Source organism: Ursus maritimus, unplaced genomic scaffold (assembly GCF_017311325.1).
Source record: "Ursus maritimus isolate PB19 unplaced genomic scaffold, ASM1731132v1 scaffold_28, whole genome shotgun sequence".
NCBI classification, from domain to species: domain Eukaryota; kingdom Metazoa; phylum Chordata; class Mammalia; order Carnivora; family Ursidae; genus Ursus; species Ursus maritimus.
This window is the reverse complement of record NW_024425341.1, coordinates 35,463,936-35,478,825: the sequence shown is the minus strand read 5'-3', so window position 1 is coordinate 35,478,825 and position 14,890 is coordinate 35,463,936. Positions and strand designations below refer to the sequence as shown.

General features: G+C 38.5%; 1 protein-coding gene and 1 long non-coding RNA gene across 3 annotated transcripts in view; one reads left to right on the top strand and one right to left on the bottom strand.

Annotated features, from left to right (window-relative positions):
• The window catches only part of LOC103680981, a 53,870-nt gene extending 53,541 nt beyond the window's left edge, over positions 1-329 (top strand). The window contains exon 6 of the long non-coding RNA XR_573204.2: positions 123-329. This is a non-coding gene — a long non-coding RNA (uncharacterized LOC103680981). The remainder of the gene's footprint in view (positions 1-122) is intronic.
• Positions 1-14,890, bottom strand: part of SNX25 (sorting nexin 25) — a 124,016-nt gene that overhangs the window by 78,463 nt on the left and 30,663 nt on the right. For both annotated transcript variants that reach the window (XM_040643392.1, XM_040643393.1), the window contains exons 3-4: positions 7,232-7,448; positions 1,645-1,817 (exon numbers count right to left, since the gene is read on the bottom strand). In XM_040643392.1, coding sequence (XP_040499326.1) covers positions 1,645-1,817; positions 7,232-7,448 — 390 coding nt within the window. The remainder of the gene's footprint in view (positions 1-1,644; positions 1,818-7,231; positions 7,449-14,890) is intronic.

The following is a 14,890-nucleotide window of genomic DNA, read 5'->3' as shown; positions in this document are numbered from 1 at the left end:
TTTTAACAAATGAGTTAAGTTTAAAGGAATAATGAAAGAAAGTCATTTGCAACCCAAGTTCCTAACAAAGATATCAAAATTAAGTACATTGATTTTTTTCCTTTTATTATTTTTTTTATAAGGCTCAATGTGTTTTGTCCGCCAAAAGATGAAAGTGAACATTCTCCCAACTGGTGAAAGCAGACCTCAGGGAAGAAGCTGTTAAAAAGTCAGTGAGGGGCACCTGAGTGGCTCAGTCCCTTAAGCGCCTGCCTTCGGCTCAGGAGCCTAGGATCAAGCCCCGCATCAGGCTCTCTTGTCAGCAGGGAGTCTGCTTCTCCCTCTCACCCTGCACCCTGCCCCCTGCTCGTGCTCATGCTCTCTCTCTCACAAAAATAAATAAATAAAAAATCTTAAAAAAAAAAAAGTCAATGATATGACTATAAACTCATCCTACTAACTTTAGGTTAAAAAGTTCCCTTTTCAGGGGCGCCTGGGTGGCTCAGTCGCTAAGCGTCTGCCTTCGGCTCAGGGCATGATCCCAGCGTTCTGGGATCGAGCCCCACATCAGGCTTCTCCACTAGGAGCCTGCTTCTTCCTCTCCCACTCCCCCTGCTTGTGTTCCCTCTCTCACTGGCTGTCTCTCTCTGTGTCAAGTAAATAAAATCTTAAAAAAAAAAAAGTTCCCTTTTCGGGGTGACTGGAGGGGGGCTCAGTCAGTTAAGTGTCAGACCCTTGATTTCAGCTCAGGTCATGATCTCAGGGTCCCGGGATCAAGCCCAGCGTCAGGTCAGCTTGAGGATTCTCTCCCTCTCCCTCTGCCCCTCACCCCCACCACACACACATGCTCACACACACTCTTTCTCTAAAATAAATAAATAATCCTTAAAAAAAAAAGTTCCCTTTTCTGGGGCACCTGGGTGGCTCAGTTGGTTAGATAACCAACTCTTGATCTCAGCTCACTGTTGATCTCAGGATCATAAAGCCAAAAAAAAAAGAAAAAATTCCCTTTTCTCTGTGTTTGGTATCCGCTAATGACCACAGATAATAAAGGCGACGATCAATGCATATCCAATGAAATGTTACTTGAGATTTTGAGGTAAGAGAAATTTCCCTTAGGTCATATTTTCTTCCATTTTTCTTATTCTGGCCAAGCATCTTCCTCATTATACTTTCTTTAGTAATTACGTTATATTGTGGTACAGTTCCTTTTTTATTCCAAGTTCACAAAATTACATATAGGCATTATCAATGAATCTTCTATTTTAAAGTATTTTAAGTAAATTCACACTAGAGTTTGCGTACAGATATTCTTTCATTGATGTATAGATTATTGACCTGGATAACTCAAAAGCTATCCCAAATGGATGCTTCCCTGTGAAGAACATTAAGGACTAATTTTCCTGTGTCAAAATAAACAACAGAATGGACTAGGTATGCATATGGCAACATGTTACATAAAGAACTTGTTTATCATGGATGGCCAAATAATGCCATTTTCTAGTGACACTTCAAGTTTGAAAATCTGAAAATATCTTAGCTCCCATATGTCCCACAATATACAAGGTCTGCATAGGTGTATATAAAGTGTTATCACATTAGTATGTAGCATATTTGTCTGCATAATCATCACATTAGTAATACGAATTATTTATAAAAGTCTACCTTTTGTTGTGAGTATTTCTGCAAGCATTATACGTAAGCTGAGAGACTGGACATCCTTTGAAGGAAGGAGACAAAACACCAGAACCCGAGAACACATTTGTAGGAATCTCACTTCATCATATGAGTTCCTCAAGCATGTATGTAACACAAAAGGCCTTGGTTGTTCTTCATGTCTAAAAGAAATTAATGAAGAGAGGGAAGAGGAAGGAAAGAAATTTCTGGAAACAATTTAGTTATGTATCATTAAGTATAAAATACCTCAAATGGACAATACATCAGTTTTAATAATTGTGTCCACTCCTCAAAAATGTCAATAGCTAATAATTTTCTCAATCACAGACTAATTGAGAAAAATGCTAATGCATGCCCTTTCAGGATTTCAAACCTTAAGTAGCATCAACAATTACACATAACTCTCAAATCACAGTAACAATCCAGAAAAGTATGAGTGTTTCTTTAACTGGATTATATTTAAGTTTCCTGGATATCTTCTTAAATGTGATCTACAGCTTCTTTTTTCAAAAAAAGTCTAAGAAAACAACCAGAATCACTAGCCAGCTTTCCTGACTAGGTAATCACGGGATAAAAATGCTATGGGTTTTCTACTGAGGAAAGGGTCCATGACTTGATGCTACATAAATTGGTGGCAAATGGCCTTCTGTGAGGTTCCCAAGTATTTTCTAAACAGTCTTGCTAACCGTGGTCACAGGCTTCCCTACCAGCACTGACCCTATCCTTATCCCAGGACCATTAGTTTGGAGGATCTGAGTGAAGAGAAGTAGAAAGTAGAACTTTCTATACCTCTTTTTTCTGCAGTACCTTGATCGTAGTAGTTCAAGAAAGACCGGGAAGTTCATTTTTCTAACACCTTCCAGGTTAGAGGTAAAGTTTATGGACTTCTTATATTAACCAGTGGCCAATCCTGGGGAAGGGGTGACACTACGCAGAGCGGGAGGACTCATACTAGGTGCTACACAGGAATGAAACCAACGCATTTTGGTGCCTTTTATGACTAGTACCTCCAGAGTGTTTACTGCAATTTCTTTTTGCACTGGAGAGTAAAGAGTAGTTTCCAGAGTAGGCACCCTAAAAAAGAAAGATTTCCTCTTTGTCTTCTACGACAAGCAAGAAAAATTCAATACTAATGTGAAAAGCCAACAAAATAAACAGATTTTAATAATAACCTTTTACATATACACTGATAGATGCTGACTTTTTAAAAATGGCCTCTTTAGGGGTGCCTGGCCCGCTCAGTTGGTAGAACAGGGGACTCTTGATTTGGGGGGGGCATGAGTTCAAGACACTGGGCGTAGAGTTTACTTTAAAAAATAAAAATAAAAAATAAGTAAATTTAAAATGGCATCTTCAATTATTTGAAATTCTAGCTATGCTGCCAGTTAGAGATGATCTTTTAATATAGTAAGATCTAGATGTTACTCTTGTCTCATCAAGCACTTTTAAGGATAAAATTTTATTTTAAAATATGTATTTAGTTAACAATTATGGGCAAAACTGGCCCCAAAACTTAACGACAGAAGCTTCTTTCTTTAATATCAAAATCTCTCTCAGAAAGAATATACAATCCCTTCTCTCTTCCAATGGAAGGCAGATAATAAAAGCAGACTGGCCATCAGACTTCTACAAGTTCATCTCCCTCCTAGAACTGAGTTAGGGAAAAACTTTCTGAGTGAGCATAAAAGGCCAGATATCTGGTCAAGCGAGCTCCATCTGAGGAAAAAGGGAGGCTAATGCTTCCCTGGAATCCCTGTGCTCACTCCAAGCAGGATATTCCTATGATGCCCTCTAGTTCATGGGCATCAAGTACTGCTTCAGAACCCAAGGAAAGATCCTGAGGCACGTGGCTGCTTCTGGGTCAGGAGGCATCCATGCACCTGCGTCCACGCAGCATCCTCCTCCTGCCAGTGTGGAGGGATCATTTGTTCACTGCAATTCCTACTATTTGCATTTGGGTTCTCATTCCTTGCGTGAGCAAAAGGACATTGACTTTTGTAAATTTCACATGTGCAACAAGACTTAATCTTCCCACCTACACCAAGAAGCAGATATCATCAGCAGCATTTCATAGATGAGAACACTGGGGACCTGAGTGGTTATGCAAATAGTCCAAAGTTGGAGGTAATAAATGGTAGAAATAACTCTCCTGTTCTGCCTGACTCTCAAGTCCAGACTCTCTACGCTACTCCCTAATCAAAGATCACAAAGATGAAAGGGGGGAAAATTCAGAGACAAAGACAGAATATATGAATAAAAAACATTATTTTTCCCCCTAAACAGCATGCCCGTTCTTGACTAGTAAACCAAACACAAAGAGATTGTAAGGAGATTATGAAATTAAAGATGCTACTGATTAAACAGCGTAAAAAGAATCAGTTTTAGATTTTTCCAAAACATGCTGGAACAAGACAGATAGGACAAAGGAAGAGGAAGCAGAGGCAAGACTTAAATGTGATCTGGACTGGGTTTAAAGCAGCAACAGGTGCCCCGGGGCGCCTGGGTGGCACAGCGGTTAAGCGTCTGCCTTTGGCTCAGGGCGTGATCCCGGCATTATGGGATCGAGCCCCACATCAGGCTCCTCTGCTATGAGCCTGCTTCTTCCTCTCCCACTCCCCCTGCTTGTATTCCCTCTCTCGCTGGCTGTCTATCTCTGTCAAATAAATAAATAAAATCTTTAAAAAAAAAAAAAAGCAACAGAATGTTGGCCTGGAAATAAACACGTGCTGACTGAAAAGCTGCCTCCACACAACTGCCTAACAGTCAACCAGTGTATGTGTTGCTTTTATTAATGCAATTTATTATTCTCTTGTCTGACAGTGGCCAATTCAATTGGGTGCTTCCCAGGCTGCCAAAGTCATCCTGCAGCCTATAGATAGCCACACACCAGTGGAGATTTCTAGACGATGGTACTATTTACCTGGGGCAGGCAAGTGCAGACACAGCCATCAAAGCTAGACACATTGTCCGCCAGTCTCACTGTATGATTTGTAGAAGATAATGCATAATCAGATATTAGTTCTCTAGGGTTCACTTCCAGGGCATAATCATCTATATGCAAAACACGAGTAACCTACTGGCACTTTTTCAAATATCTATAATCCCAGAGTACAGTGGTAGATTTTTTTTTCTTTAATAAGACTCATCAACTAGAGCTTCTAGGCACAGCCCAGATATCAGCAAAATAAATCTACCATTGGTATAACAAAACTAGAAGCCCAGAGGGAAGACATTTCTAAAATGGAATCAATTCTCTGTTTCTATTATTGTGATGCTTTACCCATAATATCTTTCTATTAGTCACAAAAGCAGTAATTTCAGAAGCTGGTAAATGTCTCCATGAAAAATATATGCTCATGTTCAAATTAGATCATCATAAAAATACTAAATTTCTCTAACCACTTGCTCTTCTCCCAAACCTACATCCATCAGTCTTCTCACCAGAATAAAACATGGATTTAAAATACTGTCCTTCATTGAACCATAATTTAAATACTTTAAAATGAGCTTCCACTGAGTTCAAACAAGTCTTGGACAGTATCTGGCAGGCAGAAGCAAGAAGCACTTTATACAACAGATACACAGCAAACCAGCAGGAGCTCCAAGGGGTTGCTGAACACTTGAAGGAGCGGCTGAAGCTCTTGAGATGCCAGGGATGTAACCCTAGAGTCCTCATTCTCTCACCTTCCTTGTTAGTTCACATACTCCCTTCCTGGATGTTGCTTTCTCTACCAACACCAGTTTTGAAAGGGTGGTCTGGGGACCCCTATGTGTAATACAAAATGTCACCTGTCTTTTTCACTTCTGTTCTCACAAACATAGGAGTTTCTAGAGGCTACATAATCTGTGCTGACACCATCACTCTGCTGGCTAATGCGAAATGGATTGTGTATTTGTGAACTTTAAAAATGTGAACTCTTAAAAATTTAAGAGCTGACATGGTAAATATGGATGGTATAACAAAAGGTGAGGTTATATACATTTAACAACTGGCTCTGCCAGGGGAAACACAGCTCTGATTTGTAGCATTCACCCACTACACAGTGTAAATACTCCCACCATGGCCAATGACAAGCTAGCAAGGTGATATCACTGATCTCAAAGTAGGGAAGGGCTGTGCACAGTCAGCTCTTGCAAACTAGTACACGCTGGTCCAGCTCCCCAAGAGCTAGAAGCCACATAAACAAAGTGCTTTTGGGGGCGCCTGACTGGTTCAGTCAGAAGAACACGAAACTCTTGATCTCGGGATTACGACTTTGAGCTCCACGTTGGGTGTACAGAGATTATTTAAAAATAAAATCTTAAAAAAAAAAGTGCTTTTAGGTTTTCAATAACTTTTAAGAATATAGAGGGATCCTGAAACAAACAAAAAAAAAACCCCTGAGAACCACTGCTCTACAGTAACTTTTTTTAAATCATGGGTTGTGACCCATAAGGAATAAAATAAAATATAGTTTGTCTCAAACACCATTTTTAAAAAGATGTTAACACAAAAATATCAGTTATCACAGGTAATAAGCATATTGTTTATGAAACTGTGTGACAATATAAAATGTATGTACTACGGGTCACAGTTTTTAAAAAATACAAAACACTGGGGGCAGCGAACTGGAAAATATTAGGCACATGATGGCTCTGTACATTTTGATCTCATAAGCCTGTGAGACACAGACTTTGGCAGAGAGAACTATTCATGGAAAGAGAACTGGGAGCTTCTGCTGCACAAGGACATTTAGCAACTAGGCCCCGCGGAGCAACGGCACAGTGCGGAACAGGGATTGCCCGCTGACAAACTCACTCGGCAGCGCTTCTCAGAAGACAATAGGAGTTACCACCCGCCCAATAAGGATGCCAATGCTTATACATCCTCATTTAGAAGTGCTGTAATTCAGCATTTTCACACTCACTTAGGAGCAGGACATAGAATTAAGATCCTACCAGCAAACCTCTGAATGTTAAGGATGTGTTACAAGCACAGAAATGGTCTTGAAGTCTTCCTTCCAAAGGCAGAGTCACCTCATAGGCACAAATCTTGTCAGTGGAACAGTACAAAGAGCTAACAACCTAAATATTCACAATTTTCACACTGAAACATTTCTAATTATAGCCCACAAATTTCAATATTGAGTTCCTTTTAAAAGTCAATTTTCAAGATATTGTGATGCAACAGGACTCACAAAAAGAAACATGAATTCTAAACCTTATTTCTAAAAATTATAAACTCATGGACACTTCACGGTATAAAACACATTTAAATTTTCTACTTCTAGGTACTCATGATTCTATAAACAAGTTCATGACAGTGCTGGCTTGGAAAAATTAATTTCATTGTTAAAGTTTTTCACAAAATTAAAGAAGTCTATTAAGGGGTTTTTTATTGGAGAGATACAGAAAAAATCTACTTTACCAAAACACCATAGTTGTTCTCCCTCAATATACCTACATTTCAAGCCAAGCACCAGCAAGAGGCAGAAAATTCTAGAGTTTTATCTTGACTTTGACCCTCTTCTGTGTAAGAAAAAGATTTTAATGTGGGGGGAAAAGTGGGGGAGGTTGTTCATGCTAGATCAGTTACCTGGCATTCGCAGCTTTCAGGTCACAGAAATGAGTGAGTAAAGTTCTTACAACATCATTGCAGACGACTTTAACTACATCCACGTGGCTCAGTCTGTGACGCAGCTGTCTGGCAATTTCCCAAAAGTCTTCCAAGAGCAGATGGTAAAGCTGTCCCTCATCTCTGCTGAGATTTCCATACCAGGACAGAACGTAATCTCTGTAACTGTAGTCAAACACTACCAGGAATAAACAAAGCAATGAGTAAAACTTAGACGACAGAAGCATACACCAAGACTGCATTTCCAGTGGAAGCTGACGATGTACTATTTAATATTCACCGTTTAAAATATAAAGAAAGTAAGTAACAACACAAGAGAAGACATAATCTTTCCTAGAATATTTCAAAATAAAAAAAGATCCTCATCTAACTAAAATTCTGGGGGTGTGGTGACCATATGTCCTGAATTTTTGTGGCCAGCCCAATTTTTAAATATTCTATCCTGGGTCCAAACTATCTAAATCTATCAAAAAACAGAGCGTCTTACACAGTGGCAACACACTTATCAAGGCTGCCAGTCATCAGCCTCTCTCTCTTCCAAATTCACCCTTTTTTGCCCTGCTTTATAATACTGGAGAGGGACCGTGCAAACATTTCTTTGCCAACCCATACCATGTTAGTGTTTGTCGGGAGAGGATGCTGGAGGAACTGTGGAGGAGGAAGGGGTTTCTCCTCGTCCTGGTCCTGATTCCTATGTGCTCTTCTGATTGCTCCTGCAATGTGCAGTGGGAAGCATGTGGGGCACCAGATGGCACTCACCCCCAGCAGATTCCAATGGCCCTCAGAGGGCAGCTGCCCAGAGAAGGCTGCTGGTACCCAGGGAGTGCCTTCCTGTAGCCTGTGGTATCTCCCAAACTTCTCCACCATTACATGAGTCACAGCTGTGCTCTCTCCAGTGAGGCCTGGATCTCAGCTCTGGGGTGAAGAAGGAACCTGCTCCCGAATATATCCCTCCTTAAAGTGCTCTGCCTCGGCTCTAGGAGTAGTGATTGCTCCCATTGTCTACTCTTCCTATATTCTTTGGAGTCCTCTTTATTCCTCAGTAGTCAAGTCCCTTTCCAAGTTAATCATTCTTTATATTAAACTTTCTTGTCCAAGTACTATGTGGTTTCTGTTTCTTAATGAGATCCCAACTAATGCAGGAAGAAACCTTAAGTCAGATATCACACCAGGCTCAGCATTTGTGGCTGACAACCTTCTTTGGGAGATTTCCAGTGCCTCATTTCTTAATTCTGGATCAATTTTATGCCTTGGAAATAAAAACCCTTAGGTCTAGACCAGTGCTCTCCCACAGAAATATGAGAGTCACGTATGTAATTTTAAGTGTCTAGTAGTCACATTAAAAAAGGAAAAAGAAACAGGTTCAATTTTAATAATATATTTCAACTAATATATCCAAAATATTATGATTTCAATACATAATCAATGCTATCAATTAATGAAATTCTTTTTCCATGCTAAGTGCTCACCATCTGGTATATATTTTATACTTCCAGCACATCTTAACTTGGACTAGTCGCATTACTCAGTTGCCACTTGTACACAGAAGTCCCGTGTTGCTCAGGGCAGCTCAAGTCCATATAGAAGAAGAAGACTGAAAAATTAACATGTTACTGGACTTAAGTGGTGATTCCCCCGAGGGAGAAAAACACAGCCCCATATCCATGTCTCAGCACAAGGATACCTGTACTATTTTTTAATCACTGCTTATTTCTCAAGGTTACCACTTGATTTGGCTTAATTTTGATATGACTATGTATCATCTCAGAGAAACAGCCTACCCTCTTGCCTTGGTTTGTCCCCAGGAATCCTGTGGAACAAAATGTAACTTGGGATCCTGATATACTGCACACCTGGCCCACAAATGTCTAACCCATAATTCTCAAATAATTCTGCAGGCCAGGATTTGGTGCTCGTTTTACTCATTTTGGCTGCTACACACCAATTTCAAATGGGCTTGGTGGGGTCGGGGGAGATGAGAAGGTGGCAGGAGGGAGGTCATATTTCTTAGAAAACTGAATAGCAAATGGAACCTCCAGCTCAGAGTTAGTATTCACCCTATGTAAAGATTCCATATACGTGCAAAAGCCCACAAGTCACGGAAAGCACCATTCTTGTTTTAATATTCTGTGATGGCTTTTTTTCTCAGAATATCAACTATGAAGGTGTGTCCAATGTTTTTTTCCTGCGTTGCAACTTTATAATAATTCACAAAATGGCATCTTAAATCCAATAGGTCAAAAACATACATAAAACATCAAGAATTTTGTTCACAGACATGTATGTACAAAGGTTTAGCTAAATCCGCAAAGTGATTCCACTGGCCTCAGCAGTGGGATAAGACACTTAAGATACCTTAAGCCTTATAGCTGAGAACCATTACTTACCAAAGACTAAGGGGCAGGCACTGAAAAGAAGAAAAAAAAAGATACTACCTCAATCTTTCATTTTTCATTAAATAAGCATTTAATTCTGGTATGTAAGTCTTCCAGTATATAAGGTAGAATAGATATCCACTGGACACAAAAGAAAAGGCAAAACAAAAGCAAAACAAACAAATCATCTCCTAAACTTTTCGGCTATTTTCTGCTCACTTCTAGATATTAATTTGAACAGACGGTTGTTATGTTTTCTAGATTTTACAAAAAGTAGCCACATCTCATTCCTAATTGGACTATTCCATTTAGGAGAAAGCAGAAATGGTTTCTGGGCCAGATATTTAAGAAATTAGGGCAAAAACAGCAATAGTCTCATCCCATAATCTCACTTATTGGCAACAAACAGACCACGGATCCTACACAGTGATTGAGTTACATCCTCTCAAGATTTTGAGGCTCCAAGAAGGGAAATAACTTGCTCAAAGTCAAATAGGTGGTCAAACACTCTTCCTCTCAGCACACAGTAGGCCTGCATGAAGGTGGAACAAACAAGTCACATGAGTAAAAGACATGAGAAATCTGAAATAGCATCCTCGTCCACTGGACATTCAACTTGTTTAAAACATTTATATGAAAAAATATGCAAATGGCAATACTTTTAAAAACTGCCCTAGAAGTCACTGATAGGACCAATGGGTGGAAGTCATAAGAAATTGTTTTTTCTGTTCAACATAAGGTGGAACTGAATAAAAACATCAAAGCTATTCAAGATTCACAGTAGATGGTGAATATTCTATCACAAGAAACTTTTAAACAAGCTGGATATCCAATGGACAAGGATGACCTAGAAAAAATTACTTCCTGAGATGGGGGGCTGAAATATGTAATCTCCACAGACCCTTATCTGCAAAGCTTTTTTATATCCTTCTTCTGGTAAGAGCCTCCCTGACGACAAAGCACTGCTAACTTGTTCATTTGCAGGTCTTTCTCCCTTACGCTTTTATTAAGCAAAGTTGTCATACCACAGAATTTTTAACTAGTAGCAAATAAATCTACAACCCAAAACGTTTGGGAAATAGAAGCATTTTTCCATTCATTAAAATTTAGCTTCAAATTATAGAAGGAAGGTAAAAGCAATTATAAGAGACTTAATATCTTTAACATAAGATCTTCTTAGCATGCTGCAGGATTTATGTGAGGGGCATATTCATCTACATAACTTCCCATTATACTTGTTAACCACACTGCATATCCTAATAAATACAACTCTAAAGTACTCCTCTGTTACTACATTTTGGTTAGGAGTTGATGAAAATGAGTATTGGTAAAAATCTCAACTCAGGGGCACCTGGGTGACTCAGTCGGTTAAGTGTATGCATTTGGCTCAGGTCATGATCCCGGGGTCCTGGGATGGAGCCACGCGTCCGGCTCCCTGCTCAACTGGGACTCTGCTTCTCCTTCTGCCTGCCGCTCTGCCTACTTGCACACACTCGCTCGCTCTCTCTCTGACAATTAAATAAAATCTTTAAAAAAAAAATCTCAACTCAGTAACAGAAGATATACCTGGAACTAACAAATTTCTCTCAATCATTTGTCAGTACACCTTTAAGCTAAGTATTATAAAAATACAGCAAATATAAAAAGTATGAAACAAGGGCACTTGGCTGGCTCAGTCTGTAGAGCATGTGACCCTTGATCTCGGGTCATGAGTTTGAGTTCCATGTCAGGCAAAAAAGAAGAAGGAGGAGGAGAAGGGAAAGGAGAAGAGGAAGAGGAAGAGGAAGAGGAAGAGGAAGAGGAAGAAGAAGAAGAAGAAGAAGAAGAAGAAGAAGAAGAAAAGTATGAAATAGAGCCATGATTCTAAGTATATATTACATAGCTACATATACTCATTTATATACAAGTAACATACATACACTCATTTATATACAAGTGCACGTATGAACAAAATATCTTAAAATATACCCTACAGGTCAATTTGAAGAGACACAGAAATTCACAATAAAATTATTTTATGGTCTCTACTAAAAAATAAGCAGAAATAATATAACAAACCACAATGAGAAATGAAAGAACACTTATCCTCATTGCCAAGCAAGCAGTCTTTCTTCTAAACACATAATAGCAGCCAACAAAAATTCAAGTGCTATTATCAAATCTATTTTCTAGACTACTCTCAACGAAATAAGCAGGTAAAAAGAATTCACTGCAGATCATAGAGAATGGAATAACATGTCTGGAACTTTAATTTTAGTTAGATTAATGTAAAAAGAGGATTTAGGGTAACAAAGTAGGGAAAAACTGGAAGTGAGGAGACCAGTTAAAAGGCTACCATGTTAGTCTAGATAATGTGATGTTAGGTAATCTTTACCTATAAATTTTCAGAACAAAGAATGACTCAAACCAAGGAAACAGTATAAGAGAGAGAGCTCCATGACAGCCATTCTTCTATCTCTGCCTTTTCCCCAGAGCGATTCAAGATACAGTCTTCCCTGCCCAAGAAGTAAGGTCCCAAGGGTCATAAACATCCATAATCTGAGTCACTTGGAAGAAAGAAAGAGTGCTCATTCAACCAGGAACTGGCCTAATGGTAATAAGGACAACAGTAATTCCATCGTTCATATAGATGGCACTCTACAGTTTGCAAAGTTTTAAAAATGCAATTAGTAATTACTATCTATGTGTGGAAGGAAAGCCAACTGCTGGGAAAATTTGGGGTTATTAGTTTATGTCACTAATTGAGGTGTTCATTCATTCAACAAAAAATGTATACATATTTCACACCGCTGGGCAGTCATGAACTGGAAGAGTTGAGCTTAAGGAGGTTAGAGGTGGGAGTGGAACGTGCAAGAGTCATAGTCTTCCAAGTGCAGGCTCTGCTTCCTCTGTGTCAGCATCTAATTCTTATCATCTAACATCCTCTGGAAATGGCCACCAAGAGCCTAGTAAAAGAGATCGCCACATCAGGTTCACCTTTATCTAGGACAAGTTCCAAAGAAACTGAAAGTTCTGTTATACTTGGACAATGACCTTGTAATATCTTCTGTTATCATGAGGGTTCAAGTTATGGCCTTTTGTATAATGACACTTTATCTTATAGGAACATTTACCCCCGAAATTCAGAAAAGTATTAAGAGCCAATCAAAACTAACAGAAATATGTTCATCTGGAAATGTACATGTAACATTAATTGCATTTGTGAAGGACACCCCAAATAGTAATGAAAGTAATGGTATTTATGACACATCTGGACAGAATCTCACAAGTCCAAGTGCAGAGGTCAGTATCCTCAATGTTTGAAAAGAATAAGATCTTCCAAAGAACTGTATTTTCAATTCAAGATTTTAAACTGAAAGTTCTCCTGAGCAAATAGCAGGTACTCATTATTGAACTATATTCTCTGGTCCACATTAGTGAAGTAATTCAGGGTAGCCTAGTAAAAATTAGGCTATCAATCTGAGATGTATTACTCATAAAGATTTTCAAAAGTGTCTCCTGTCAGTCTTCCCAGGGAATGTAACTTTAGGAGAAACTTTTGAGAGCATCTGGTATGGAAAGGTGGCTGTTCTGACTTCTCAAACATATGGTTCACTCATACCATATCTGAGCCCCTAACATACAGTTTTTACACTTTGGCTAACAAAGCACAGCAATAATATACTTCAATTATCTTCCCTGGGTATGACATTTAACTTCCAGAATTTGTAGCTTTAGTAATTTTTTTTTGAAGATTTTATTTTTAAGTCATCTCCACATACAACATGGGGCTCGAACTCGCGACCCTGAAACCAAGAGCTGCACGCCCCACCGACTGAGCCAGCACACCTTGTAGCTTTAATCATTCTTATTGCTTCACAGAAAGCCAAACTGTGTTATTTTGACCTACACTTTTAAATATTACTTCTTTCTTCTTTGTAATTCAATCTATAAAGATTTAAGACCAAGCCCTAATTTATATTGAGCTACAACACAAACATATTTTAGTAACAATGACAGAAAACCCAACCACAAACATTTATACCTGCATATACATACACATACCTTGTATTTTACTCAACTCTTTGAATAAATCTGTTTTTAAAATACATATTCTAAAGGGAGTAAAACAGGGGCACCTGGGTGGCACAGCGGTTAAGCGTCTGCCTTCGGCTCAGGGCGTGATCCCGGCGTTATGGGATCGAGCCCCACATCAGGCTCCTCTGCTATGAGCCTGCTTCTTCCTCTCCCACTCCCCCTGCTTGTGTTTCCTCTCTCGCTGGCTGTCTCTATCTCTGTTGAATAAATAAATAAAATCTTTAAAAAAAAAATAGAAATAAAAATAAATAAATAAATAAATAAATAAATAAATAAATAAAGGGAGTAAAACAAATATATAAGGGTAAGATGGAATAATTATGTTATCTACTTCAAACTAACTTGAGGAGGTAATTTTTAAATAGTTCATAAGCACTTAATATCAACTGAACTCAGGTTACTGCAGTCTTAACAAGTGTACCTGCTATTAAATTTTGCAAGCATACCAAGAGACCCTCAATTTTATCAGTATAAGTCTACTATAGCTAGCTAATAACGTTCAGAATTTCAATTAAATATACTGGTGCCAGGGCTTAGAAATGCAAATTAAAATACTCCAGAGATGCATATTATAATCATGACAGGTTTTCTAAATACTTACAAAACCTCTCAACTTTCTCAACATATATTTCTAGATTCTAACTCTTCATTAAATTAAATGTCCAAAATTTTTTAGAAGACAAGTTTGGTTTTAGTTTATTGTTGTTTTTACAACTGCCATATGCATACGTTTTACTCTCATAACCAACTTTATAGCAGCCTTTAGCTCTTCTTTTGGTAGATGATATAATATTCAACTTCACTGAAAATCATTTTGCTTAAAATGAGGAAACTGTAAACATTAAGAATACAGTGGGAAAAAAAACAAAGAAAAAAAATATTGTACCAAAGCATAATTAACTAAAGCTCTTACCCACAGGCTTTGGAAAATACTGTTCTTTCAAAATAAATCATTGCACAGAAATTAGCCTGAGGATAACGTGGTTTGGGGGTTTTTGGTTTTGTTCTGGTTTGGTTTTTGTCAACCAGGCCTCAACTCTTACCTTTTTTTTTCCATAACCATTTCTGAAACAAATCGGTCCGTGGTAAGTAAACATGCTTCTCAACATGCAGAGCAACTTCACAGTCTTAAAAAACTCATGTTCATAGCAGCATATTCACTATAACC